Genomic DNA, 25,991 nt, shown 5'->3' with positions numbered 1-25,991 from the left:
TGAAAGTATTTCTGTTGCTACATTTGAACGTTTGAAACGTCTCATACGAATGTCTCGTCAAATACATTTAATCCACTTCATCTGCAATAAAGACAGCAAACACTGGTAATCCACTCTGTAGACACAGGTGATATAACCTTACACCTTAAAAAAAGTCACCTGCATGACAAAATGTTTTATAATATATATATATATATATATATAAACCTCTCAAAGACTTTTTCTTTTTGTTTAAGTTACTGTTTTAGTAAAACATCATAAGGAGAAACAGAACACTGTTGTGTACCAATGGGTGATAAATCTGCTCCATATAATAATCATTAGTTGCCACACTTTCTCCAAAGATAAGAACAGCAGGGAAAGTAGATTGCGAATTTCAGACACATTCAGTACATTTCCATATAACAACCCGGTTTGGAGGAAATCCACATGATACAATACAAAGTATCAAAAGCATTTAATAACATTTCCTTTTTACAAACAACACGATGAAATAGTACAAAAGGAGAGTTATCAAGAAAACAGTGAAATAAAGAGGGCTTGTTATAAAGGTACAGTGAACTGAAAGGTAGAATCAATACATACTACATCATAATAAATGCAGAGATAAACATTCACTAAAACCTTTTCTTGGATCTCTGTTTTTGTACAAGAGGAGATTCCACATTCCACTGCCTGGGCACTGGTTTTCTAAAGGGCGGAATGAAAAAGAAAAAAGAAATCTTAACCAATAATAGTAAAACAGTATAATTGTGAAGGATCATTTCATTATGTACCGGTAGTTGTTGTACCGTGTCTATTAATGTGTAAAGCTAAAGTAACATCTTCAGCTAGACAGCTTGAGATCCTTTCTATCTAAACTGGTTATGTTTCTTAAGCCTAATAGGGAGTGTTTTATGAGCAGTAGGACGACCATTTTCATCCGCATGCAGTGGCGAAGCACAACCCAAAAAAAATTTATTCTGCAAAATGCATGCAGTTCTGCTTTTTAACAGTGTACCTTTAATTGAAATGTAAATGAACGATGTCTAAAACTCTTGTCTAAGCCTCTTTAAGATGAAGTGCTTCTTGTATCCCTCGTTAAGTCACTTTATTTAAAAGTGTCAGTTAAATGAATAAATGTAAATTCAGCTTAGCTCTTAATGCATAATGAAATGTATAAGCTTACTGTTGCTCTGGTGACATCAGATGTAGAACACCCTCTTCTTCCTCCACATCTTTGCTACCTGTAACTAAGTACACATTTGACCATTTTCGATCAAATTTCAAAGTACATGTTGAATGGTTTAAAACATTTGAACACCATAGTGTTGTAAATGAGATTTCTGACCATAAGACTGTGAATGACCATTCGCAAAAACATACCTCTTCTAGATTCATTGCAGATGGCACTGACTTGTTCTCCAAATGTCACTTCACTGATGCTCACTTAAAAAGAATCAGAAAAGAGCTCAATTAAATAGCAGTTTCCCTAAAAATGGACTTTTGTAATTATGGGAGACGTCCGAATGAATTAATCCTACCCTGTGGGGTACTAATGGCTCTCCCAACCTGTTTTCCTCGTCCTGTTGAGAAAGAGGAGAGAGAGAGAGAGAGAGAGAGAGAGTGTGTGTTAGAGAGAGACAGGATCGAGAGAGAGAGTTAGAGAGAGAGAGTGTGTGTTAGAGAGAGAGAGAGAGAGAGAGAAAGAGAGAGAGAGAGAGAGGAGAGAGAGACAGGAGAGAGAGACAGGAGAGAGAGAGAGAGAGATTAAAAATTATTTTCAACTAACAATACAGATGTTCTTTATAATATAATTATAATAAAATACATTATCTAAAATACCCTTGACGTTGTATGATTAATTATTGTACTGCAGATGTAAAAAAAGAAAAAAGAAATTCTGATCTGTGTTGTGCTGTATGAGCAATATTATTGTTTGGTTGCTGACAAAAGAAAATGCTGATTTTGGTTCACCTGTTGAAAACACTGTAGGGGAAGAATGGCCCCTGACTGGAGTCACCATGCCTGCATATGTGCGGCGCCTGAGAGAACCAATAATTGTAAGAGTGATGTGAATATTCATACATAACACATTTGCCTTACTTTTATAGATAAAGTGTGCTGCTGGTGATATTATTATATTGATACTGGTGATATCTAACTAAAAAGTGACAGGTTATCTGTTGTACTTGGATGTGGCTCAGTTTTACCTCAGAGCATCGGCAGATTTTGGGGTTCGTGCGGGTCCTTTATTGGCAAGAGGACGTAGAGGGGTGGCAAAACCTCCCCTTGGTGTCTGCCTCCCAACATTTGCTGTCTGGGCAGGAGACGCCATGGAATTACCCTAAAGAAGATGAACAGAGGAAAGAAAGAGAGACGAGATCAATAACTGGCAGTTTGTTGTCAAATTTCGGCTACTTTCCGATGCATGCGTATGTTTGACTTACGTTTTGTCGGGGTGACATAGTGAAGTTGGCCAATTGGTTTTCCATCTGTTGTTGTTCTTGTTGTTGTTTTTCCTTTTCAAACTGCTTCAGGTTATACTCCACCTCTGCCGCCAATTGCTCATCGGCAGCAAACAGCTCCTTCACTTCTGAACGATAGTCCTGCATGGTCACCTGCAATAGACATAAACAAAAGGCTTGTCTTGTGATGGGTGTGAATAACTTGACATTTACACATAAAATGACATCAATGATCAATTGCCTTGTCTTCTCTCTTGGTTTTAAAATTTTGTCTTTTTAAATGTATGAATAAAGTAATATAATTTAATGTCAAAATATTACATTACGCATTTTTTGTGTGCTCTGCATTCAATCTGTCAGTTAATTAAAACATTGCAACATAAGTACTACGACTACCACAAGGATGTGTTTGATGAATCAGTGTAAACTAATGGACCCTTTTCACAGAATATACTGTTATATTACCTTAGCATTACCACAATGTCTGAGTAAGGGGCAGCAAATTTGACATCTTTCTCTTTTCTGACCACCATAATCAATCTCTCTATATTTTTTCCCTCTTTTGCAAAGTCACAGAAACCCTATCTTGGACTATATCTTGCTATTGGAGCAAATTGTAACAAAAAAATGATATTTGTTGTATTCTCTTGTTCACCACCATGGAAGTTTACCCAATTACGATGACTTCTGCTTCTGAGAACATGAAAAGAATCCATATACGGTACTATAGTTTTTTTAATTTATTTTTTATCATTTTGACTTTTTGATTTGTGCAAAAAATTGAGATGAGATGCAAAGGCCCAAAACTAATTTATTTAAAGAAGTAGGGAAGGGGGAGGCACATCCTTTATATCTAATCTTGTCTGTATGCATCACCTGTAGGTGCGCCATAAGGTGTTTCAGGACAGGAGAGTGTTGCTCTTCCAGCATGTTCTTCAGACTGATGATGATAGGAATAACATTCTCCACAAAGTTTCTCTTTTGGACCTGGACATAAGACAGATGGCAAGTTTAACAAAGAGCTGATGATGATTTTGACCACCTCCAGAATTTACACTCAGAATGTTCTCTCACCTGTGAGACCAACTTTTTCTGGGCCACCTGTAAGACAGCTTTAGCCATGGCCATCTCATCCTCCTGAGGTTCCTCTCCTGCTGCTGGGCCACTCATGGCTGACAGTTTCATCTCCTTCAGGGAGAGGATGTCAAATGTATCTGCAAGCAGCTCTGAACCCTGACAGTCCAGAGGCAACTCAGAGTCCACAAAACTGGCTGGAGAAGAGAGGCATATGTAAGGGTCACATCGCCGTAATCAACCAGTGTTGCTCTGAACTTCTGTTGAGTCTCTAACCATTTGCTTTCAACCTATAAGTCATGGATAAATATTCCTGCTACTGAAAAACACAAGGTAGTTAAAGGGTTAAACATCAATAAACAACATTATAACAAAATTATGATCGGGTGGGGCTGGTGCTCTATTCAGGGTTCATAAAGAGTTTGGAAAAAGCTTGTTTTAAACGTTGTTTCCAATGTTTGAAATGTCCTTGAATTTTGAATATCCTCTTTAAAAATGATTGGTATTTTTCCTTAGAACTTCCAGTTAGATGAATAAATATATATATATATATATATATATATATATATATATATATATATATATATATATATATATATATATATATATATATTTTTTTTTTTTTTTTTTTAAAGATCGAACATATGTCCAAAACCGCATAATCTCATGAGTAGGTACTTATTTTGAATAAGTAATTACTCCACAACCGCTAAAAAATATGTTCCATTTAGTATAAATGTGTGTATGAATGTAATCTGGACGTACTACATTCACCATGTTGTCATTATCATGTGACCTACCAGCATCAGTTACATCGCTTAACTACAATTAATCAATACTCTCCTTTGGCCTCATTGAATAGTAAAGTGTTCATCGTATGCACGCTTCAGAATCTCGTCGGAAGTAGTAGGTCATCCGGGTACTTTTTGCCTACTCTTTTACGAGTACTTCCTCTTTAATGAGAAGTATCGGACATACTTTTGTCACGTACTGTTTTTCTCCCTACTATTTAGTAAGGACGTATGCGATTTCAAATGCAGGCCAAGTCATGGGTCCCCTGTGTTCTGTTCTTTTAATATCTGGAATGGTACTGCAGCAGAAAAGATGTGTTTCTGTTGCACCCTCTACTGTACAGATGTGAATTTGTACTTTCAGCCTGACTCATTCAGATTCAAAATTTCGTTCCATATTAATTTGTGCTCTTAGTGTAAAAGGACCATTCGTCTGCGATTCATTTCACTATATCGCATAGCCTCTGGTGTGAAAAGGTCTTTTTCCCCAGCCAGTTTTGTGAACTACTGTTTCACTCACTGTATTTTGTCCTGCTTGGAAGCCCATTGAATGTGCTGGAAAAGTGCTTAAATGTCACTCCTAAAATCTATACAAACCCTGCACACGGCAAACACCACAGAAAGCAATCTATCACAAACAGCTCTCACCAAGAATGTCCTGGCAGATTTTGGTGGTGATATTGAAGCGTTGCTCATCTGTAAAGTTTTTCAAAAGGAACCTGTAGATCCTGAAGCGTTTGCCTTGATTCTGGTGTCCTCTCAGAGAAAACCTGCTTTTCTCACTGACAGAAAACAAACCAAAACACATTTTCAGAACTCCTAGCATTCCACAACAGTCGATTCCTCCCATAAAGGGAAAGGAAATTAAACATTGTTCCTGAACAACTGAAAAAATTCTAACATACAATGGATAATTTCACAATGTACCTCTCAGTTTGAGGAAATTTATTATATTTCTTGTGTTTCTCATAAGAGTTGAAGTGGAAAATGCACTCAATAAAATGCTGGGAAAACATGAGGGGACTCTTCTTAAGCAGGAGGTCAACCAGGCAGTACTCACAGAGACTAAACAACAAAACAAAACAAAAACAACAACAACAACAACATTAGATTAAATGGCAAAAGAAACTGCACTGTAATAAGCTTTTCTTTGTGAAACCATATTTCTTACTCTGCAATGGCAGGATCTGGGTCCACAAGAGCAATAGCGAAGCGGAAAAACAGCGCACCTTTCCATTTCACATATTCCTCCTGTTGAAGAGCGAAACATCACAATACAGGATATATTTAAAGAATCTGACTCAGCCAGATAAAAAAATAAGAAATGCTTGGAGGGTCTTGCGCGAATACCTGCAGTAAGTTGGTGAGCATAATGAGGGTCTGTTCTCGGACGATGGGCTCTTTGTCTCTCAGACATGCTGAGATGTTTGGGATATATCGGCTCACTGTGTTGGTGTAACGCACGCAAAGGTCGCACATCACCACCACCACGTTACTGCGCACGGCCAGCTCTGTGCCCACTTCCAGCTCCCGCGCAAACACAGGGAGATACTTCAACATTAGTTCCTCGTGCTGCAAACAAAGCTTACCTATGACACAGAGAGAACAATTCTATCACATTCAGCCAGCTGGGTAATGTGTATTTAAAAAAAAAAAAAATAGAAACCGTTTGTAAATGTTTATCACCTAACGTGATAACAGCATGAGCTCGGACCACTGTTGGCATGGAATTGGGTTTGAACTGAGACAGTGGCTGACTAGCAGGCAGTTCATGTCCTTCAGCAGGAACTGAAAGAAAACAAAGAATAAAAAAACAAAACGTGCAGTTGATGAGACAGATGTTTTTAAAGCACCAGCTGTAAAATGCAAGCGCTTGGATGTGTGTTTCAGATTTACTGAAATGACACATGCACATGATAAGAATTCTGGGATAGATGTGCATCCATACCAAGCAAAAAAAAAAAGTTTCATGGGCTCACCTAGCTGCTCTGAAGGAGTTAGAACAGACTGAACCAGAAGGAAAATTCTCTTCCCCACTTTAGATGGACAATGGAGAGAAGTGGCACCAAGTGTATAAAGATGTTTCACCTGAGATACACAGGATACATTGAAGGGAATATAACATTGCCATTTTAAAATGAAAAATGTAAATTAAACTATCACTTTATTTAATGCTTTTAACAAGTTGTGGTCTCTGAGATTTGCTTTTGAGTTTAATGCACAGTTAAAAGTATGTTCATTTTTAACGAAAGTTTATGATCACTTATGTCTGATTGGCAAATTTCAACAGCAAAGTTTTGTGATTTCTTTCATAATGTAATAGAGGTTTATAAAGTGGCTGTGACTGAAAATGAGAAACATAAATGTGTCTCTGCAAAAAAATAGAAATCCGATCAACAAGAGCTGCATATCATCAGCTAATTTCTCAGCAAAAGGCATCAATAGGAGAGCATCAGCGGCATCAGCTTATTTTTTTAGTTCATTCTAAGATTATTTCGTTTCACTATTTTGAATTATTGTATGATAATCATATGTTCAGGATGCGATACAAACTTTCAGCTTTAATTTCGGAATCAGAGTGCTTGCACAAACAAGGAATATTTCTTAAATATAAAAGAATAAAGAAAGACACAAAAATATTTACAGATTGTGAACATATTTAGAGCATTATGAGTAATATGAAATATATATCAACTACGTTTACAAAGATATTGCACTAAGCAGCAGAGTATTGCACTTACAGCCATATGCATTGGGAGGGATTTAACCGTTTAAGTGGGAAAAGGTCAGTGGGAAGAAGCTGTTCCTGTGTCTAGACGTTCTATTGCCCAGTGACCTCAGACCTGAAACATCTAGGGCACAGGAACAGCTTCCCTCTTAAACAGTTCAACAGGGGCATTTTGAGCATCTGCTTCAAGAAATGCTCAGCTAGTCATCTGAAGTGGGCCATATCTGTGGCGTTGCGTGTTGCAGTAACACTGTCATATCTGGCTCTCACATAGGTTTTTTGTATTATTATTTTTTTTACTATTTTGGGAGGAGTAAAATTTACAAATGTGGCTTCAACAACCAGATGCCATAATTGTCCAGTTTTGTTTGGAATGAGTCTCAAACCGCCTCCTGAAACCCCCAGTCTCGAAAGCGTTTCGGAGGACATTTACACCTTGTCTTTTCCGATCAGAGAAAACGCATGAAGTGACCAGGTGTAAACAGACACTATATTGTTGCTTTCTGACTTAAAAAACACAATAGCAAGAAAAACTAAACAGAACAGCCGTTTAACTATAAGTATCAGAGAGGGTGGAAAATAGTCATGTAAAACTAAATTGATTGTTTTTGCTGCAAAAACTTCAATATGTGATAAATAGGCCTCAATGAAAAAAGTGTGATTCATCCCCCCTTAATAAAGGCTCTGTCTGTACCAGAAGGTCTTCATTGATGTTCATAGCTCCTTTCTCTTGTAGAATGACACCAGACAGATAACTCTCACAAACAGAGACCAGCTCTCCACAGAAACGATCCATGAACCTCTGAAACACACGAAGTATTAAAGCATAAATAAAAGACATCTAATAAGGGCTTCTGGGCAATAGTATGTATGATCTTACCAATGTGTCCTGAGTGTTGTCTGATCTTCCAAACCTGACCAGAGTATCCACACAGGAGTTGATCACCTCCAAAGGCAGACTGAAAGTCTTCAACCAGCCCATCAGATCATCTACACAGATAAAATGTGCACACATTTATAATGTATTTCAATTAAAATGCCATTACTAACAAAGCTGTGTTTTGAATGTGTAACTTTAACTGAATTACCAGTGTTACATGAACATACAGTAGGTAATAATTAGACTGACTAGCCTACCATTCAAAAGTTTGGGCTCAGTGAGATTTTTTCTTTTCTTTTTTTTTTTAAAGTAATTTATTTAATTATTTTACTTTTCAGCAAGGATACATGAAACTGACAGTAAAAAGTGACAGTAAAGATATTTATAATGTTACGAAACAAATGTCTATTTCAAACTGATGATAATTGATGTTTCTTTAGCACCAAATCAGTATTTTAGAATGATTTCTAGTCATTCTAGTAAAGGCTGCTAAAAATTCAGCTTTGCCAACAGGAATAAATGTAAAAAATATGCTAAAATAGAAAACTGTTATTTTAAATTGTAATTCTATTCCCTCCAAAAATGCAGAATTTCTAAGCATAAGAGACTTCTTTTCAAAAACTTTTTAAAAATCATGAGGACAAATGGAACAATGGCGGTTCCAAGTTCATCTGAATCCAACCTGACTTAAAAAGTCTTAAACTCACAAGTTATTTGTCTTACACACTCACTGAACCACAAGTCAGATGCAGGTTAAAAGGAACTGGCTCACGGTACCTACTTGTTTGCTCCTTAAAGATGTAATAAACTAATGCAACCTCACCAGATCAAGTATGGAACCACACCACCTGTCACCAATGGCGACTATTTTTAATTATAATCACAATTAGTAATTTTTGTGTCTCATTTACAATCATTTCAGTCCCATTTCAGTCCTGACAGACAACACTTACCAACTATTCTGGCCTTGGTGTCCTCATTGATATTAGAGGCAATGTCACCCATAACACTCAAGATATGACAGGTCATTGTAACTGAAACAACTGGTGACCTGATAATTTAAACAAACACATCATTTTAAAAAATATTTTAGAACAAAATAACATGCAAAGCAAGCAGACACCATTCACACACTGTCCATCAGTTAAAATCTAAATTATTCACTAAAAAATGACATACTCTTTGACCTTTTTCCTTTATAACTGTCTGCACATTTACCATTAGGTTTGATGACACAACAAATTCCACTTCCTCAGCTCTGTTTTCTGACCTGATAGTATTCTCCCAGGTGTCTAGAACGGTGGCGAAGTTCAGTTTAGGAGAGCAACTGGCAATTTTAGCTAACAGCAGCCAGGCAGCAGCGGCCCTCTCTCCCTCTGTGTGAGATAGCAAACTGTTCACAAAGGCAGGAGTGAACTTCTGCTGTGGAGCCCACACGCTGAAAGCCTTGCTGAAATACCGGCTACAGAAGAGAAGAGAAGGATGTGGAGGAGGACAAGAATAAAACAATGAAAGCAAAGAAAGGGGGAGACATGTCACACACTGCTTGTCACAGATGATTAGGACAACGTGCAACTGACCTGAGGTCTTGACACTTCTCACACATCAGTCCCAGTAAATCCCAGGCCAGCCTCTGAGAGGTGTCGCCATCCCGATATTTGCCTCGATTCTTAATGTGAGTGATGATGACATGGTCCAGACACTCTAGAGCTTTCTCTTGCACAGAGCTCTCAGAGTCCATGACAGCTGGTAACACTCCTCTCAGCCAGGCCTCCTGCACCTCTCTATTTTCAGGCAGAGCCTGGACACATCATAATTGAAAGAAAAAAGGTTATAGGACAACGATACACAAAATAAACTAGCACTTGCCTTGAGGTTAAAGGCCTGTTCGCACCAAGGACGATAGTTAGAATAATAACGATAAAGATAAGACATAGTTTTAAAAATAATTCTAAATGTAAAAGAATAGCAGAGTCTATATTACAACTATAAACTATATTACAACAAAGTCCCAAAAGACAAGTCGTTTCACTCTGCATCCATCTTTGAAACTCAAATGAAATTCAAAGGGATAGGAGCTGTACTTGCATGACTGAAATGCATGATTTTTTGCCCCAAACCAGTTCAGCGGAAATCCCGGTTACAGTGGTTACAGTGACGGGTAGGTATAGGAATCAGTGTTTTGTGTAGGCAATCAGTACAGTGATTGACATGACCAATGAAAACTTTAGAATCGGCTGCAGGGCAGGATTTCCTCTGAACTGGTTTGGCGTGGAATCACGCATGTCAGTCATGCAAGTACAGCTCCTATCTCTTTGAATGAGGAAACAAAATTCTCCAAAGCTGTGTGTTTACCAAGCTTACGATTCAATTTCATGTTTGAAATCAATCATGAAATGGTTTCTTATGAAAAAAATCGCATTAAAAAAGATGTATGTGCAGTCAAAAGCATGCTTCTCAGAAAATTCTTCTTCTCAGGAGCTTCTTACAGCAGCTGCAGTGCCGAGATGACTTTATCAATCAGCGATTGGCTCTTTTATTTAGAAGGAGGAATTATTCCGCCATATTGTGTGTTGTACTTTCTCCCATTTATAGTAATATGAGTGCGCCATCTTTGTATTTCTAAATTCTTTGATTACGATAATGGTTGAAATCACTTTCACAATGATTTTTTACATTGACACGACGATAAAAACATTAACAGCCAATCAGAATCCTTAAACATTTTAATTGGCAGTAGACAACCTGCAAGACTGTCCGTTGGTGTGGACGCTAATATAGTTATAATTATCGTTCTTGTTGTTAACAGGCCTCAAGAGATATATGTTAACCCTTCATTTGCCAGGCCATCACCATTTGCATGAGTGGAAAAGAAAAATCATGATTTTTTTTTATTCATCATGTTATTATTTTGTGGGTAAAACTGCATTTATTAGTAAACAAATATGATTAATATCGTATTTGTCAAAGACAGCTACCATACCAGCTGAAGATAAGTCGTGAGGAAAAACAGGATAAATGTTAAGTTCTTAAAAAGACTAGAATTAGAATTTAAACATGACCTCAGTTGTAAACATTAAAATGCAGAGGCACAGGTTTTGACCAGCTAATCATTTGATTGGTCATAATAGATAGAGATAGTATGAATCCATCTGTTAGATGCAGGAATAATGCTGTAATGTGAGTTTGGAAGGGAGGGCTCACTGCGAGGAGGTCCATAAGGCACTGCATGGCTTTCTTCTTCACTGAGACAGCAGGATCCCTGCAGCGCTCTGACAGAATACTCAGATTCTCTGCACTGCATGAGACCACCCCATGCTTCAGCAGACTCATGACGGTCTACACAAACACATGAAAGGCACACGATCAGGTACATCTGCTTGCAATACAATTTGACAATGAAAATAATGGCCTTGCATACTCTACCATTAAAAAGTAAGATTTTTTTAATGCTTTCTGTTAAAGAAGTCTTATGCTTACCAAGGCTGCATTTATTTGATCAAAAACAGAAAACTGTTACTGTAAATTGTAATCATATTTCACAGTATTACTATCATAATCCATTCCTAATTTATTCCTGTAAAAGCCATACTGAATTTTCAACAGCTTATTTGGTGCTCAATAAACAGTTCTGTTAAGTTTGTGGAAAAAGTGAGGCTTTTTTTGTTCAAGGTCCTTTGAGTTTGTTGAATAGAAAGTTCAAAAGAACAGTATTATTTGAAATAGAATTTTGTAACCACACACATGTCTTTACTGTCACTTTAATCAACAATGCATCCTTGGTGAATAAAAGTATTAATTTCTTTAAAAAAAAAGAGAAATCTAACTGACTAGAAACATCTAAATGGTAGTGTATAGTTAATCGGGCCCATATTACAGAAAACAGTATTTTATTTCTCTTTAAACATAAATCTGTTTACTACACAAACATAGTCTAAAAATAACAATGCAAAGCTCCCTCCCCATTTCAGAGACCATTTATGGAAATGAAGGTGCAAAAATTGTTAAAAACAATATTTCAATGTGCAAGTACAGCATCCGGTCAGCACACCAATTAAAGCATTACTGTTAAAAATGTACAAACTAAAAAAAAAAAAAAACTCCAGATAAACTAGTTGACCACACTAATCAATAAGTTGATAGTGGGACGACTAATCGCCCATCGTGACCTAACCCTACTGTGAGCTACACCAATATCTGAAGGTTGAAGATCTGGCAATCACAGACAGCAATTTATTGGGTAATTCGGGCAAAAACTGCCTATTTTATAGACCATAGTGGAAAGTGGCCACATATAGTAAAAATAACTAAGAACCGTTTTGGTGCAATAAACATTGACTTTAATATTATAAGTATAATATAAGGAAAATGTGAAATGTTACAAAGTGTACAATGTATTTCATACCTCCAGTGCACTTTTTCTAGCATTGGTTTTTGGATCACTGACATGCTTTTTAAATAGAGCCATGGTTTCCTCATCTAAAAGTAAATTCAAAAAAATTAATAAAGAAATAGAGATGAAATTTTTTTATTTAAAATGACAAGGTCTATTTGAGTTAAACTTACTCTGAAAATAAGTATTCATAACGCTCCTGTTGGTCGTAGTGATGCTCTTGTGTTTTGTAAGCTCAATGGTTCTGAAGGTCAGGGCAGTTTTCTGACATTTCAGAGTTTCTGAAAAACATTACACACACACACTGAACCATCATTGACTATAAAAATCCCTCTACCTAATTTCATTTTTAGTACCTAAATACAATCTTACGCTCAGCATGGGCTGAATCCAGCATAGTCTGAGCACCTGCTGAAGAAAGAATGAGCTTAATCAGTATTCAAATGCATGTTACAAATAAAGAATAGAATGTACAGTTATTGTACTGTAGTAATATACATACTATTGGAGAACAGCTCATGCACACATTTTGTGGCATTCTGGGAACCCAGCTCCAGACACTGTGCCAGGCAGTGCAATGCGTGACCTCTGACCGTGGGAGAGACGTCATTACGATGATTGTAAATGATATTGTGGACCAGAAACCTGTGAGAGAGGAACACAGCCAGCTCAGGGTCCACTGTGTCGTCCACTTCCCTCTCACTTTGCTGCAGAAGTACCATGGTAACATCAAGCGCAAACATTCTAAATGCCACCTGTAGAGAAGGTTTTTTTCAGGAATCAGGAACAGACCAGTGCATTGACGAATATCAAATAATCTGTGCAAATGCCAAGTTGTGCTTAAATAAGAGGCCGTTATAGTCACACTGTTCACCTTGTTATTTTGGGAGTAGTTATAGAACCACTTAACGATGGCTGCGTAGTCCTGGCACGGCATCTTAGCCATCAGCTTCCCAACAGCCTGTGCTCCACTGGCTCGATATTCAGACTTCTCCACCATCTGAAACACAGAGTGAGTTACATGGAATTACACCTCACATGTTAGTTCCGCAATAGGTTAGTTAAAGCATGTATAAGATCAGCCCCTACCCAGCACTCTTAGCACCCCTTAGGGATGGTAACTATCCCTGTGGGAATTGTGCCCAAATTTAATAATACACACAAGACCTATAACTTTAAACATCCTAGATCCGGTAAGAGCTACAATGTGAAGGGCATTATTACATGTAAAACCGAGAATGTTATCTACATTTTAAGATGCCCTTGTGATAGGGTGTATGTGGGAAAGACCACACGTAGTTTAAAACAGAGGATCAGTGAGCATAAAAGCTCTATTAGACGTGCTGACCTTAACTACCTTGTAACCTGTCACTTTACAGAGTGTGCTCATTCAGTTTCTTCTCTTCGTTTTCAGGGAATTGAGCAGATTAAATTACCTAGAGGTGGCAATATTGATAAAGTGCTATGCCAAAGAGAACTTTATTGGATTCATACTTTGGACGCCTTACATCCTAAAGGTTTAAATGTGGACTTTGACATGAGTGTCATGCTGTAGTCACAGCTGTACAGTTTTTTATAAGTCTTGAATACTGCAGTTTATGAAGGTTTTAATTATGTTTTTGCGGTCCATGTACTTATACAGTAAGCATGTATGAATGTGTACATATGTATGCATCTGTATACATTTTTTATGTGTATTTATGTCTGTTTCTTGTGGTGTTTTTCACTATGTGGAGTTAATGTATTAATCACCTAAAAAACTACAACTCCCACCATTGGACTACAACTGGTCCTACCTGGCTTCTGCAGGTGTTAGCAATCACTGTTAATTGTCCTGATGTGTTTGAACACAGTTAAATGGAATGTGACATTTATTGTCTGTATGGCCTGAGGATGGTCTGTTGACCGAAAGCTTGGAAATTAAATTTGCTTTAAGGATTCAAGTGTGCGGACAGTTTATTTATTTTTTGAGTTTTCTTGTCTTGCACCTTGTTCATCGTGAGTGCGGTGAAACTCCTACCCAAAACTAAAAAGCTGCTGTTGTTGTTCTTAGAATTGATTTGAGAGCTGCATAATGACTTGTGTGAATGATTTGATAGTGAATATTGATGTCTGTATGTGTATATAGCTTTGGAAAATTTGGAATATAAGACAAGTTGAATTAACTACTTTTATGGTTCTTTAATAGTGCTTTTTGTCTGTTTTGAAGCTTAACAGCTGTGGTCACTATGTCATATATGCAACTGTATGTAGATTCTTATGAAAATCGAATTTTGTGTTCCATGAAAAAAAAAAAACTATATAATAAATATATCAGGAACGATATGAGAGTTGAGAGTCAATAAAGACAAAACTGAAATAATTAAAATGACATTTATTTAAATGTTCCTTTAAAATAAAATATATTACCTGATGGCAGATGTGTTGCACAATGATCCGTAAAAGTGGCAATGTGGCCTCCCTCTGCTGATCAACAATATGACTAGAACACATAATTTAGACAGAATCAACTCACAGTATCAATGCTGAAGAAATATTGGGGGACAAAGTAAATCCAACATAATACATTTAGAGATCATATATCATTTAAAAAAAAAACTCTTTTCCTTTATGAAATGAAATTGGAGTCACTAACCTAATGAAAAGGATGGCCTGGTCTCTGGCACCACAGACAGCCTGAGAAGGAGCAAGAAGACGTGGCTTGGATCTCTCCTGTGCTTTCATCATTAGAATCACATACAGTAGCTTGCGGAACACTCGGCGACGGCACTGTACAATACAACACACAATGATCAACCAATGTAATCATGCAACCAAAATACAGTGGTCTTCTTGAAGTAACCCCACACACCTCATCTCCTTCACCATGAATGGTTGAGCAGAGTAGCCCCAGTCCATGATAGGACAGCTCAGGCAGACTCTCTAATTGGTCAACATTCCTGTAAATAAACACACACACAAAAAACCTCAGAAGGCTGCAAAGCTTGATATAAAGTCAGATGTATTTGTGTAAAAGATTATTTAAGAAGAAATCCATCCGTTTAGAGATTTTTAACTAAAACAAAATTTAAAAACTATTAAAACAAAATTGTGTTTGTTTTAGACTGGTTGTTAGAAATTGGGTGAGCAAATCTGTGGACAATTGGGAGCGTGGAGGGGACAACAACCAATAAAACACAGACCTGAAACACACTCATTATTCAAACAAACATAAGCGGAGAAAACCCCCCAAAAACAGATACACCTAAAATGAAGTCAATTTCAAACATTAGATGACCAACTTAAATTTGAAGAAAAAAAAACCTAAAAGACAATTGTAAATCTTGCCTTGGGAACAAACTGTTTTTAATAAATATTAAAACATTTATAAAAATGACAAAGTAAAAATAAAATAAAAGCTAATTCAAAATATAATAGTATATAAATGATACTAAAATAATGCTGTAATGCATTTCCTCATCTTTCTAATTTTGCAATTACCTTTCCTGAGAGAATGAAAGATCTCCAATAACTGGTTCAAAGTTGGTAAGTTCAGTGAAAAGCTGAAAAATGAAAATAAAGTAAGAAATCTCAGCATTCTGTTAAGTATAACAGTAAAAAATGCACATGTTGGTTTCAATATCAACATGTAAAAGTGTTCTAACAATACTAAGATCTATACATTAACACTGCTTTTCTGCGGAGACAAATATGCTCTGAGAACGTTATCTACTCTTCAAAGGAGTCAACCTTCTCTTTAATGGAGTAGAAGAAACAAAAAGAAAAAAAAGACCAATCCCTAACTACCACAAGAAGCACACAAATGCTGGGTGAGGCTGACACGCATCTCGCAGCATTTACAGACCTGAACACAACTGTCAGCACTCTGAGGTTTGTCTCGAAGCGAAATTTTCTCTAGGAGTCTCAGAAGAGTGCGAACCAGTGATACAATGGCCTCCCTTAGTTTCAGCAAATCCTGTGCAGAAAAGTACACCCCCTCTTCTTCATCATCTTCATCATCATCAATCTCCATCTGCTAGGAAACAAAACACAAAAATATACAATACATGACATCGCTGTCAACACTATCATTGAAAGATAGATTGAATCGAAGTCTTTGGAGAATGTGTCAGAGTAGGAAAATGCACTTTTAAAGATGATGAGTGTAAATGTCACATATGGAAACAAGCAACAACAAAAAAATACTATACCTCTTCTGACGCTTTCTTTGGGGGTTTGGATCGTTTTCCAGGTTTGGGGTCACCTTGGGAGCATTTCAGAGAATCTTTCTTGCGTTTCTTGCCAGAGTCTTGAGGCCAGCATTTTAGGGGCACGTTCAGACAGGTATCAAAAAGGATCTGATGGTACACTTTATTCGCAACACTACCTGAAGATGGACACACAAAAAAAGATTAAATAAACTAATAAAACATAGAGTTATGTTAAAATAGAAGGATCTGACATCACATTTGCTTTTATGTAGGGATTTTGGTTGTGGGTGACAGGTCCTTGACATCACTAACAAACTTGAAATCATTTTTTTTTTTTTTTTTGCTCTAGGCTATATTAATAATCTGTTGCAATCTGACCTGGTATTTTCAGCAGCAACAAGTATAGAGAGGCTGCCTGTAGACCACACAGTCTCTGTTCAAGACTGGGATTTTTGGCTTTAGCACTAAGGATGAAGTAGGACAGGACAGCCACCAAAGTTTTTGCAGAGACACCATTCTCACCAAACACCACCCAGACACTCTACAGGAAAAAAATACATGATCAAGAAATCGTAAGTATATTACATTGCAGTGAATCTACTATAATTGTGTAAGCCTTTGGTGAGGTGAAACAGAAATAAATCACAGAATCATCAAGTTATACTTGTGTATTTTCATCCTCCTCATTGGAGAAGGTCAGAAGCTGCATGTAGACTGTTTTGAAAACATCAGGGTCTTCCTTGATCTCCTCCTCAATAACAGGGTCAAGAGGGTCTGTGTCCGTGAACTCGAAATCCCACACTGCATCCACCCAGTCTGAAACATTTCAACAAGTCAATACCATATGCACACTGTAGCGAATGATGCAAAAACATTATGCAGGCAGTTCATTAAGTTTTAAAATAGACAATGAGCACGCGATTTACACTATGACTAGGCTACATATTACTATGGCAGTGAACGGATAGTTAAACGTTAGATAGAAAAGAAACTGAGTTTGGATATAGCAGAACAAAAAGTTTCGCTAAAAACACCTAAAATCTCGCATATTACAAACTATGACTCGAAACCAAAACAAAACCACGGGATGACAGTGTCAGTTGCAGCAGCCCAACATATTTTGAGGTTTAATAGAATAATACACACGAGGAGTCTCGAAAATCATCAAGCCATTGTTCCCAATACATGCTCGTGACAAAAATGGCACTATACCTGAAGAAACGCTGTTTAATTTCAATAACTGCAGAGCACGTATCAACTCCATCTTTCGTTCAAAACAACGCGCCAACAACAGCCGCTGTAGTGGGACGTCACGTCAGATATCCCGGCATGCACGGCGGCATTCACATACTATCTCATGAATATTAATTAGAAATTAGTTTTTTTTTCGTTTTACCTAAACCTAACCGTAATAACAGTATGATAACATGCATATATGGTACTAATCTCCAAAAAATATTAATAAAACAATTAAACAACAAGTGAAAATAACTTCTAATAACCATGAGTGGTGTCAACTTGTTAATATTCATGATCTAAAACAAGTTCCGTTTCGCGCTCGGTGCATCTAGCGCATGCGCAATGCTTCGTTCTGTGACGCACGCGCTATTACCCGCGTTCCTCAAAAAGCCGCTGTGCTCAGATAGAGGAAATGCTTCAGACTGTTAATATGTAAAAACAAAATAACAAAGGACTATAAAGCAAGAATACAAGTAAGCAACCAAACTAGGTGTTATGTGCACTTATTTCTTAATGTATAATGAAGCACTCATATATATGTTTTATTAACCTGTAACTTACTGTATGTAGTCCCGATGTTCCTTAATTTGTTGTACAGTTTTATCCCCTGTCTGTCTATCTATCTATCTATCTATCTATCTATTTCTTGTTTACAGTGTATTAGTGTGTATGGCATAAAGCATTTACATAAACAAAACCAGTAACATTTTATTTATTTGTTTCTCTGTCTAATTAGGATTAAAAAATGGCCAACATTCTTGATCGTTAATAATTTAACCATTCATATATCAGCCCAGTAATATCCCAGTATTACATCTGCTGTACCAGAAGCCTTTACTGTACATTTTCTGTTGGACTTTTACCTGCCCACAGGTGACTTCAGTTTTCCTGACCTCATTACTGTCCTCTGATGGTCACATCACAGAGCATGTGTGAGATTTAATCATACTCCAGTGTTATAAGGCAATGATGATGGGAGGAAAGTGGCAGGACAGGCTGAAGTCTTTGGAGCAGAGAGCCTCATCCTTTCAGTCTTCTCCTCTGTGCAGTCCATACAAGCCACGTCTGTCCCGGCCATGGCAGCCCTCCTCTGTCTGGAGACTCTTCCCACGCCAGAATGCAGCCATCGGCTTCATTCAGCACATAAAACAGGTCTAGATATTAGCTGTTTGATATCCGTTCAAGTAAAGTATATCATCGGCTGTTTTTAAAATGTTTTTCTCTTATTTTGTCTTTGTCAGGACGTGCACATATTTTCACTTGAGAAGGAAGGCAGTGATGCTGGACAGAGGATTTTCCTAGTGACCAGCTACAGTGAACTTTGGCATTATTACAGGTAACTGTGACATATCTAATGATAAATCAGTGTTAGGGAAGTTACTCATGGAAAGGAAACTGCTACAGAATAGTTACTTTGCACATTATTCGTTTATTTTCACTTCATTTTTAATGCAATGTACATGCACTTAGAGACATTGTTGTATGTGAATGAGAGATCTGTGTCTCTTCAGCACTCACAGACAGTCTCTGATGCACTGTTATGAGGTCATTCTGGAAGGAGCCGTCTGCAAACTCTACTTTGACTTAGAGTTTGACAAAGGCACCAACACGCACCTGGACGGCAAGATTATGGTGGCAAAACTAATTCAGGTAAATATGCTACCATTCAGAAGTTTGGGGGTCAGTAAGATTTAAAAAAAGAAAGTAATAGCCTACTTTTATTCAGCAAAGACGCATCACATTGATTAAACAAAAATATTTGTTAATGTTAATTCTAACATTTTTTGTACATTTTTTAACATTGTTAACATTAGTTAATGCACCGTGAACTTGAACAAAAATTTAACAATTGTATTTTTTTTTCATTAACATTGCCAAAGATGATTAAATGTAAAAATAAATATTTCTCACTGTTAGTTCATATTATTTAATACATTAACTAATGTTAAGAAATTACCTATTTTCTATTTAAAAAATGCAAAATGATAAATGAGCAACTTTATTTGTCTACTTATTTAATTATCAAAAAGAAAATGGGGGAAAAAATATAATGTTTCCTTAAAAAACATTTAGCAGTACACCTGTTTTAACATGAATAATAATAAGAAGAAATGTTTTTTGAGCACCATCTTTCTGGCGCCCCTAACCTTTTGAAAAGTGGTGTGGTGATTTGTCTGTTCTAGATTTAAAATGGTTTTCATAACTAGACATGTTATTTACTCTATATGCAATAACAGTATGTATGTGAGAAGCTAGAGGAGGTTTATAGTCTACGCTGCTCTGCAAAAGACGTCCTTAATCTTGACTCCAGCACCTCTGAGAAGTTTAGTCGCCATCTTATCTTCATGCTTCCCAGTGCTGCCTTCAAAGACAACTCCCATGTAGGTGAGTCATTGTCATGTCATCAACATGTGCTTTGAGTGACTATGTTGAGTGACACTATTTATGGTTGATAAATACATATATATTAATATATATCGACATTTGTCACTATCTGTGATTGTGATTTTTGTGTGCGTGTTTACAGGGCGATTTATTCATGATATCCTACAATCTGCTATAAACAGTCTTCAAAAAAGGTGAGAGATTACAAACATTGGAAGGGCTGTAATTAAAGTCATTATTTTGAACTGATTTCTTTATTGCCCATCTTGTTTACAGTAAAAACCCTCCTCCAGTTTCTTACAGCCCCATTTTTTTTAATGTTTTTTTTTAATGTGTTAATACATCCTTTCTGTTATAATATTGGTTTTATTTGGTTTAAAGCAATCCAGGGGCACCAAGAGAGAACAGAGATGATGTGGATGTCTCTCAGACCAAGAGAAGAAAGTTTGAAAAGAAGGATCTTGGCTTTCTAGTAGTCAAGAGCAAAAATGGGAAGGAACAACTTTTTGTTGATCTGGGTAAGAATTTAAAGATGGTTCTTTAGTCAACATTGTTTCGATGACACATTGGACTTTAGAGGATTACTGTACACCAACTTCTTTACTGTTGATTAAATAATCAAACACATTAAATGGTCTCTTGTGACAAAAAGTTTTTATGGAAAACTTATTGTGGAAATAATATACTTTAAAAGGATATATTTAAGTGCAAACTAAATGTAATGTTATCAGACACTTAATTGCATTTTATTTACAATTGAATGGAAATGTAGTATACACCCTTGTCAGGGTAGCACCATATTTTAATTAATTATTTTTATCTATCAAAATGATGTGTCCATGGTAGCCAAAGTATTCAACAAATTGGCTGAATTTAAAATCACACCAAAAATCAAGTCTTACTGGATGGTGTTGCAGTCAGCATAACGTTCCCCACGGCTTCTCCAGACTCTTTCATGTCTGTCATGACTTTCATGTCATGACTCTTCACAGTCTCATCTGTGAAGAGAAAGGGGCGCCAATAGCGGACCTGTCGATTCTGGTGTTCCCTGGCAAATGCGATGGAGCTGCACGGTGCTGGGCTGTGAGCACAGGTCCCACTAGAGGATGTCTGGCGTCATGCCAGCCTCATGGAGTCTGTTTCGGACAGTTTGTTCAGAAACATGCACACCAGTAGACGGCTGTAGGTCATTTTGTAGGGCTCTGGCAGTGCTCCTCCTGTTCCTCCTCACACAAAGGAGCAAATACCGATCCTGCTGCTTGGTTGTTGCCCTTCCACGGCCCGGTCCAGCTAGTACAGTTTTTAAGAAAGTACACTACAAGTGTTTAATCAATAAAATTTAGCACACTTCTTTTTCACGAGAGTTTATTAAGATAAAGGACAAGAAAGTTATGCCTGATGTTAGTACCATGCTCTCTTTTGAAGGTGTCTACACAAAGAACAGGAACTTTCGCCTCTACAAGTCCTCCAAACTGGGAAAGAATGCAGCCTTCAGTGTGGCAGAAGACAACAAGTTTGTCCCAAAGCCCTCCAACCACACTACTAAAGAAGAACGCATATTTCTAGATTCTTTAATCACCAACATCAGGTTAGTGTATGCAAAAATTGTGTAAATATGTTGTCCACACTATGGTGGAGCAAGCTTTTTGTGATTTTATTTTTGTGTCTCTCTCGCTTTCACACACACACACTAACGTACATATCTGTTTTGTACCAGTTTCACAGGACAGAGGATTTTGACGTATGATATACCACAGAAGAATACAGCAGGGTCTCTGTGTTCAACCCTGCAAAGAGAGTCACACAGCTCTGGTGAGAAATACAAGTTAACATCACCAAGAGACACCCTCATCCTTCCCCCGTGGGTCAAAATGACCCAAAGCCCTTAAATTATACTTTTTTTTCCAAAAAGCTTATTTTATTTTGGTAATGTTTTTTCTATTTCTTAATGCAATTTTTGGGAGATTTTTGGTTATTTAATTAACCTTTAAATTATTAGATTTTATGAATGATTAATAAGTAATAATATTAGCACATTAATCACATTCTTTCCGCTAAATTCAAAATAACTCACAATTTCATCCATAACCATTTTAATTCAGCTCAAAATATCTTACATTGGGTGTCTTTGCTGACCTCCTGTGGAAAAATAATAATATAACATGATATTTCATGACTCTTGCCACTAAATGGTAGCCTGGGAAAACCCAGACGAACTTCCGGCAAATTTAGATTTGCTCTGCAAGTTAGTCTGGCGAAGAGCCCATTCAAGCTCATTTCCAATCTTTCCAAATCGAGGCACCAATCACAAACGTTGAGGCGGGCTTTACAAGATGACGATCGATCTGATTGGTTTTAAGGTCTATCCAATTGCTTACAGAGGCATTTGAGCGACGTCCGTTGGTGACGCCCCTTTTGGAAATGAGCTGTGAATGAACCTTCCCCAGAACCTAACTCAGTTACGAAGGGTCTGGTTTTAACCAGGCTAACTAAATGGACTTATACATCTATGAGCAAATGAGCTGTTCCACTGGGACCTAAAGTCAGTTTTTTTCTTCAGTATGCATTCAGATACGCATGTAGACATTAGAAAATAATTTTTTTGGTGAAGTTTAAGCATTTTTAGTTAGAATCTTTAGCATTTCTAGTTTGTTCTCACTTCTGTGTACTGTAGTATTCCTCGCATTCCATTCATTTCTAAGGAGGTTAAATTGACCCTCGAGGAAAGGATTTGTTACTTTTTTTTTAATTTCAATCACAATACTCTTCGAATCCAGTAAAAAAAGTGTTGTGTATTCGTGGTTCAAGTGTGAAAAAAGTCCTAGGGTCTTGGACCACTGCGATGAACAGATTTGTATATATATATATTTTAAAAATTAGTGTCTGGTCAAAATGACCCAACGGAAGGATGGGTAAGTGAATTTATTCAGAAATAACCATCTCAGGTCAGTGCTGTGATGTGGTTTGTTTAAAATTTGCATTAAATACAGTATATAATGTGCATTTATATATATATGAAATTGAACATTCACTAACCTGGTGGCTGTTGAGTGAAATAAATGTAATGTCATGTTTTACTGTTCACACCATAGACAGTTCATTACGATTAGAGACTTCTCACTCCGACCTCTCTGTATAGATCTGTTAGGTGAACAGAAGCCGTCTCCTTTTAAAGAGGTGGATGAATTTGTGCTGACACTCGTGTGCAAGGATGGCATTCAAGGAAGTAAGCAGGAGAAAAAAAGACTGTTTATTTCAAATGAAATTTTTCATTATCTACTCACCCTCATGTTGCTCAAAACATGTTTTTCACTAAAGGAATTATTTCACCTGAATGCTTTGTTAACTGAATGTCACATTTAACCCAAACAGGTATCCGGCGATGGAACTACTTTGCATCTGAACAGCTGCTGGTTTATGACATTGAGAAATTCCGCTGGTGCCACAATGTGAAGCGCTTCCACAAGAGCAACAACATCATGTGAGTCTCTATCACTGTGACTTGCATTGCTTTACATTCTCTGTTTGATGGTTTGCAACAAATTACAAATGCTCTTTATTCTTCTTTTTGATAGAATTGTGGTGGATCTCAAAGAAGAAGTTTGGTATCAGAGATGCCATGACCCTGACTGCAGGAGACAGAACTTCAGATCCTCCAGTACGCTCCATATGGGAATAAATAGATGATATACACTCCCAGATAGGCTGAATTTTAGTGTTGTTGTTGTTGTTAACTAAACGTAATTTTAGATCACTTAATAAAAAAAAGCTAAAATAAAATATAAATAAGATGAAAAACTTCAAATTAATGTTAAAAATGTTTTGTTGGCAACTAACTGTTATAGGTTTAAGCTGAAGTAAAGTTGCAAATTAAAACAAGAAACGAATAAAATTTAAAAATAAAAGTGAATTAAAAATGTTAAGAAACTTTATATAGTACTGTATATAAATAATACTAAAATAAGAATGTTAATATATGGCTAGATATGGAAAGTTTTTCGGGAATGATATTGCATTTAAAAGGGTTTGTTTTTAATATGTTGGCATTTCTATCTTCAGGCTTCCCACTGCCTGAGGAGGTCTGCATGAGCCACCTACTGATGAAGGTTTGTCCGGATTCACCTCATCTGGAGACACCTGTCATTCACATAACCGTACATTAGACTGAGTACATGTTTGTGTGTTGACCTTTCATTATCTTAAGGATGAAGAGGATCAGGAATATTTGACGGATGAACTGGGGAACATTGAGCTAGCCAAGAGCTCTGTACCCATGAATCCTTCAGCAGAGTCCTCCTCGGCTGCCCAGCCTGAGAACACTGAGGATTGGGGAGACTGGCCTGATGACCCTGCTTATCTAGAAGCTTTGCAGGAAGTAGAAAGGACCACTGAAGAGGTTTCTGATGAGCTTCTCCTCCAGGCAGTGACTGAGTGTGAATGACACCATTATTAACTTACTATAGTGCAATACATGAATTTCTTTCTTTCTATACATTAATTTGTAAAATAAGTGCTTAAACTTTGTTTCCGTACGAAATGTTCAATACAAAGGTTCATTCATGTCCATTATTATTTTAGATTACTTGGCTTGGGATATTACAACTGTATAACTGAACAACAGGTTTTATTTACAGAGATCGATATATGTCAATATGCACCTTTTACTGCAAACTAAGAGGGTAAGTTCGGCGTTTTACAAGTAAAGCCTTGTTTTAAGATCGTTTCTGATGAAATCGAACGGTTAAGATTAAAATTTGGACAAATGCTGCTGTCCCGAGAATTTTGGGTTTTTGTGTTAGCACCCCCCTATACAATGGTTTCATAGGTGCACTGGAACAATCATTCATATAAACGCATTAAACTTTAGTTTACAAAGAAGTGAAAAATCACGTCAAAAATGGCAAAACGCAAAAATCGCTGCAAAAGATGCTTTCCAACAGGTGTTTTACCATTCGTTGTAAAACTGTGGACCTATTTTTCCAACGCCTCACAACCGGACATTCTTCCAAAAACTACGATAAAACCTGTTGGAAAGCATCTTTTGCAGCAATTTTTGCATGGGCATATCAGTGAACACCCCAGACCACTCGGTGAGTTTCACGTCTTTGTAAACTAAAGTTTAATGCCGTTTATATGAATGTTTGTTCCAGTGCACCTATGAAACCATTGTATAGGTGGGAGGTGGGGGAGATGGGGGGGGGGGGGTCACAAAAACCTAAAATTCTCGGGACAGCAGCATTTGTCCAAATTTTAATCTTAACCGTTAGATTTCATCAGAAACGAATCTTAAAACAAGGCTTTACTTGTAAAACGCCGAACTTACCCTTTCAGAAAAATACAAGAGAAATTCAACTTAATTTCAAATTAAGATTATAAAATTGTAAATACATGTTGATCTGATTGGTCAAGATTGTGACAAGATCATCTGAATGTGACACCTTTGACCCATTTCAAGAGCCTCAAAAGGGACATAATATTTGATGTCATCTGTTGCATTGTAAAAGGTTTTAACCCACTTAAAAATGTGTTTAAATTTAAGGTTTTGATTTAACGGTAAAGCTTGATTGTTGTCTTGAATTAAATATTTTGCTATAATCACAACCTGCAGGGACCAGGTAATTGCACCTTTTCAACCACTTTCGATTGAAGAAAACTAAGTTGAAACTCTGCAACTAATAATCCATAAAAGCGAGTATAAATGACAAAAATTATTGTGATAAGTTAAATGGAAACATTTAAAAATGTTTTAACAATAATTACATTTTCAATGGTGTGGATCAAAAACAATAAATACTGCTTTTGGTTACTTTTCTGATTTATAGAATAATTTTGAGGATACAATTTTTTAAGGAAAATTCTTGTAA

The 25,991-nt window shown here is 36.8% G+C and overlaps 2 protein-coding genes across 7 annotated transcripts; one reads left to right on the top strand and one right to left on the bottom strand.

Moving 5' to 3' along the window:
- Positions 1-440: 440 nt before the first annotated feature.
- On the bottom strand, positions 441-17,832 carry ncapd3 (non-SMC condensin II complex, subunit D3). Of its 4 annotated transcripts, none has more exons than XM_077204256.1 (35): positions 17,716-17,832; positions 17,168-17,319; positions 16,882-17,044; positions 16,504-16,679; positions 16,158-16,328; positions 15,794-15,855; positions 15,165-15,252; positions 14,949-15,082; positions 14,723-14,795; positions 13,188-13,313; positions 12,816-13,068; positions 12,686-12,724; positions 12,487-12,594; positions 12,326-12,399; positions 11,125-11,259; positions 9,501-9,721; positions 9,191-9,382; positions 8,874-8,971; positions 7,921-8,030; positions 7,735-7,842; positions 6,292-6,400; positions 5,999-6,100; positions 5,663-5,901; positions 5,484-5,563; positions 5,240-5,377; positions 4,961-5,094; positions 3,522-3,718; positions 3,324-3,434; positions 2,430-2,600; positions 2,193-2,326; positions 1,957-2,024; positions 1,524-1,565; positions 1,366-1,428; positions 1,169-1,232; positions 441-690 (listed from the first exon to the last, which is right to left on the bottom strand). In XM_077204256.1, the coding sequence occupies exons 1-35, from the start codon at positions 17,765-17,767 to the stop codon at positions 618-620; spliced, it is 4,260 nt and encodes a 1,419-aa protein (XP_077060371.1). In that variant the 5' UTR covers positions 17,768-17,832; the 3' UTR covers positions 441-617. The 4 variants fall into 4 exon arrangements, with proteins under 4 accessions (XP_077060371.1, XP_077060379.1, XP_077060377.1 ...); XM_077204264.1 differs by having other exon boundaries at positions 12,686-12,721; XM_077204262.1 differs by having other exon boundaries at positions 16,158-16,325.
- Positions 17,833-18,112: 280 nt separating this feature from the next.
- On the top strand, positions 18,113-25,942 carry primpol (primase and polymerase (DNA-directed)). Of its 3 annotated transcripts, XM_077204248.1 has the most exons (15): positions 18,144-18,215; positions 18,616-18,672; positions 18,792-18,894; positions 18,984-19,078; positions 19,254-19,392; positions 19,980-20,127; positions 20,270-20,321; positions 20,509-20,645; positions 21,553-21,715; positions 21,845-21,939; positions 23,267-23,353; positions 23,500-23,608; positions 23,703-23,785; positions 24,187-24,233; positions 24,332-25,942. In XM_077204248.1, exons 2-15 carry the CDS (start codon positions 18,653-18,655, stop codon positions 24,566-24,568), a joined length of 1,515 nt encoding a protein of 504 aa, XP_077060363.1. In that variant the 5' UTR covers positions 18,144-18,215; positions 18,616-18,652; the 3' UTR covers positions 24,569-25,942. The 3 variants fall into 3 exon arrangements, with proteins under 3 accessions (XP_077060353.1, XP_077060363.1, XP_077060358.1); XM_077204238.1 differs by having other exon boundaries at positions 18,113-18,215; positions 18,616-18,894; positions 24,332-24,693; XM_077204243.1 differs by having other exon boundaries at positions 18,166-18,215; positions 18,668-18,894; positions 24,332-24,693.
- Positions 25,943-25,991: the final 49 nt, after the last annotated feature.

This window comes from Siphateles boraxobius, unplaced genomic scaffold (genome assembly GCF_051911475.1).
Source record: "Siphateles boraxobius isolate OS27281-9 unplaced genomic scaffold, OSU_SipBor_1 119, whole genome shotgun sequence".
Taxonomy (NCBI): Eukaryota; Metazoa; Chordata; class Actinopteri; order Cypriniformes; family Leuciscidae; genus Siphateles; species Siphateles boraxobius.
This window is presented reverse-complemented; position numbering and strand designations above follow the sequence as displayed.

Bases quoted from the DNA above. Each gene is read 5' to 3' on its own strand.
- ncapd3 (XM_077204256.1), bottom strand. From the start codon at position 17,767: ATGGAGTTGATACGTGCTCTGCAGTTATTGAAATTAAACAGCGTTTCT. The intron at 15,253-15,793 runs GTAATTGCAAAA...GTTTATTTACAG, and splicing joins CTTTCATTCTCTCAGGAAAG to GAATGTTGACCAATTAGAGA. The intron at 8,972-9,190 runs GTCAGAAAACAG...TTAAATTATCAG, and splicing joins ACCTGGGAGAATACTATCAG to GTCACCAGTTGTTTCAGTTA.
- primpol (XM_077204238.1), top strand. From the start codon at position 18,709: ATGATGATGGGAGGAAAGTGGCAGGACAGGCTGAAGTCTTTGGAGCAG. The intron at 19,079-19,253 runs GTAACTGTGACA...GTGTCTCTTCAG, and splicing joins GAACTTTGGCATTATTACAG to CACTCACAGACAGTCTCTGA. The intron at 20,128-20,269 runs GTGAGTCATTGT...GCGTGTTTACAG, and splicing joins CAAAGACAACTCCCATGTAG to GGCGATTTATTCATGATATC.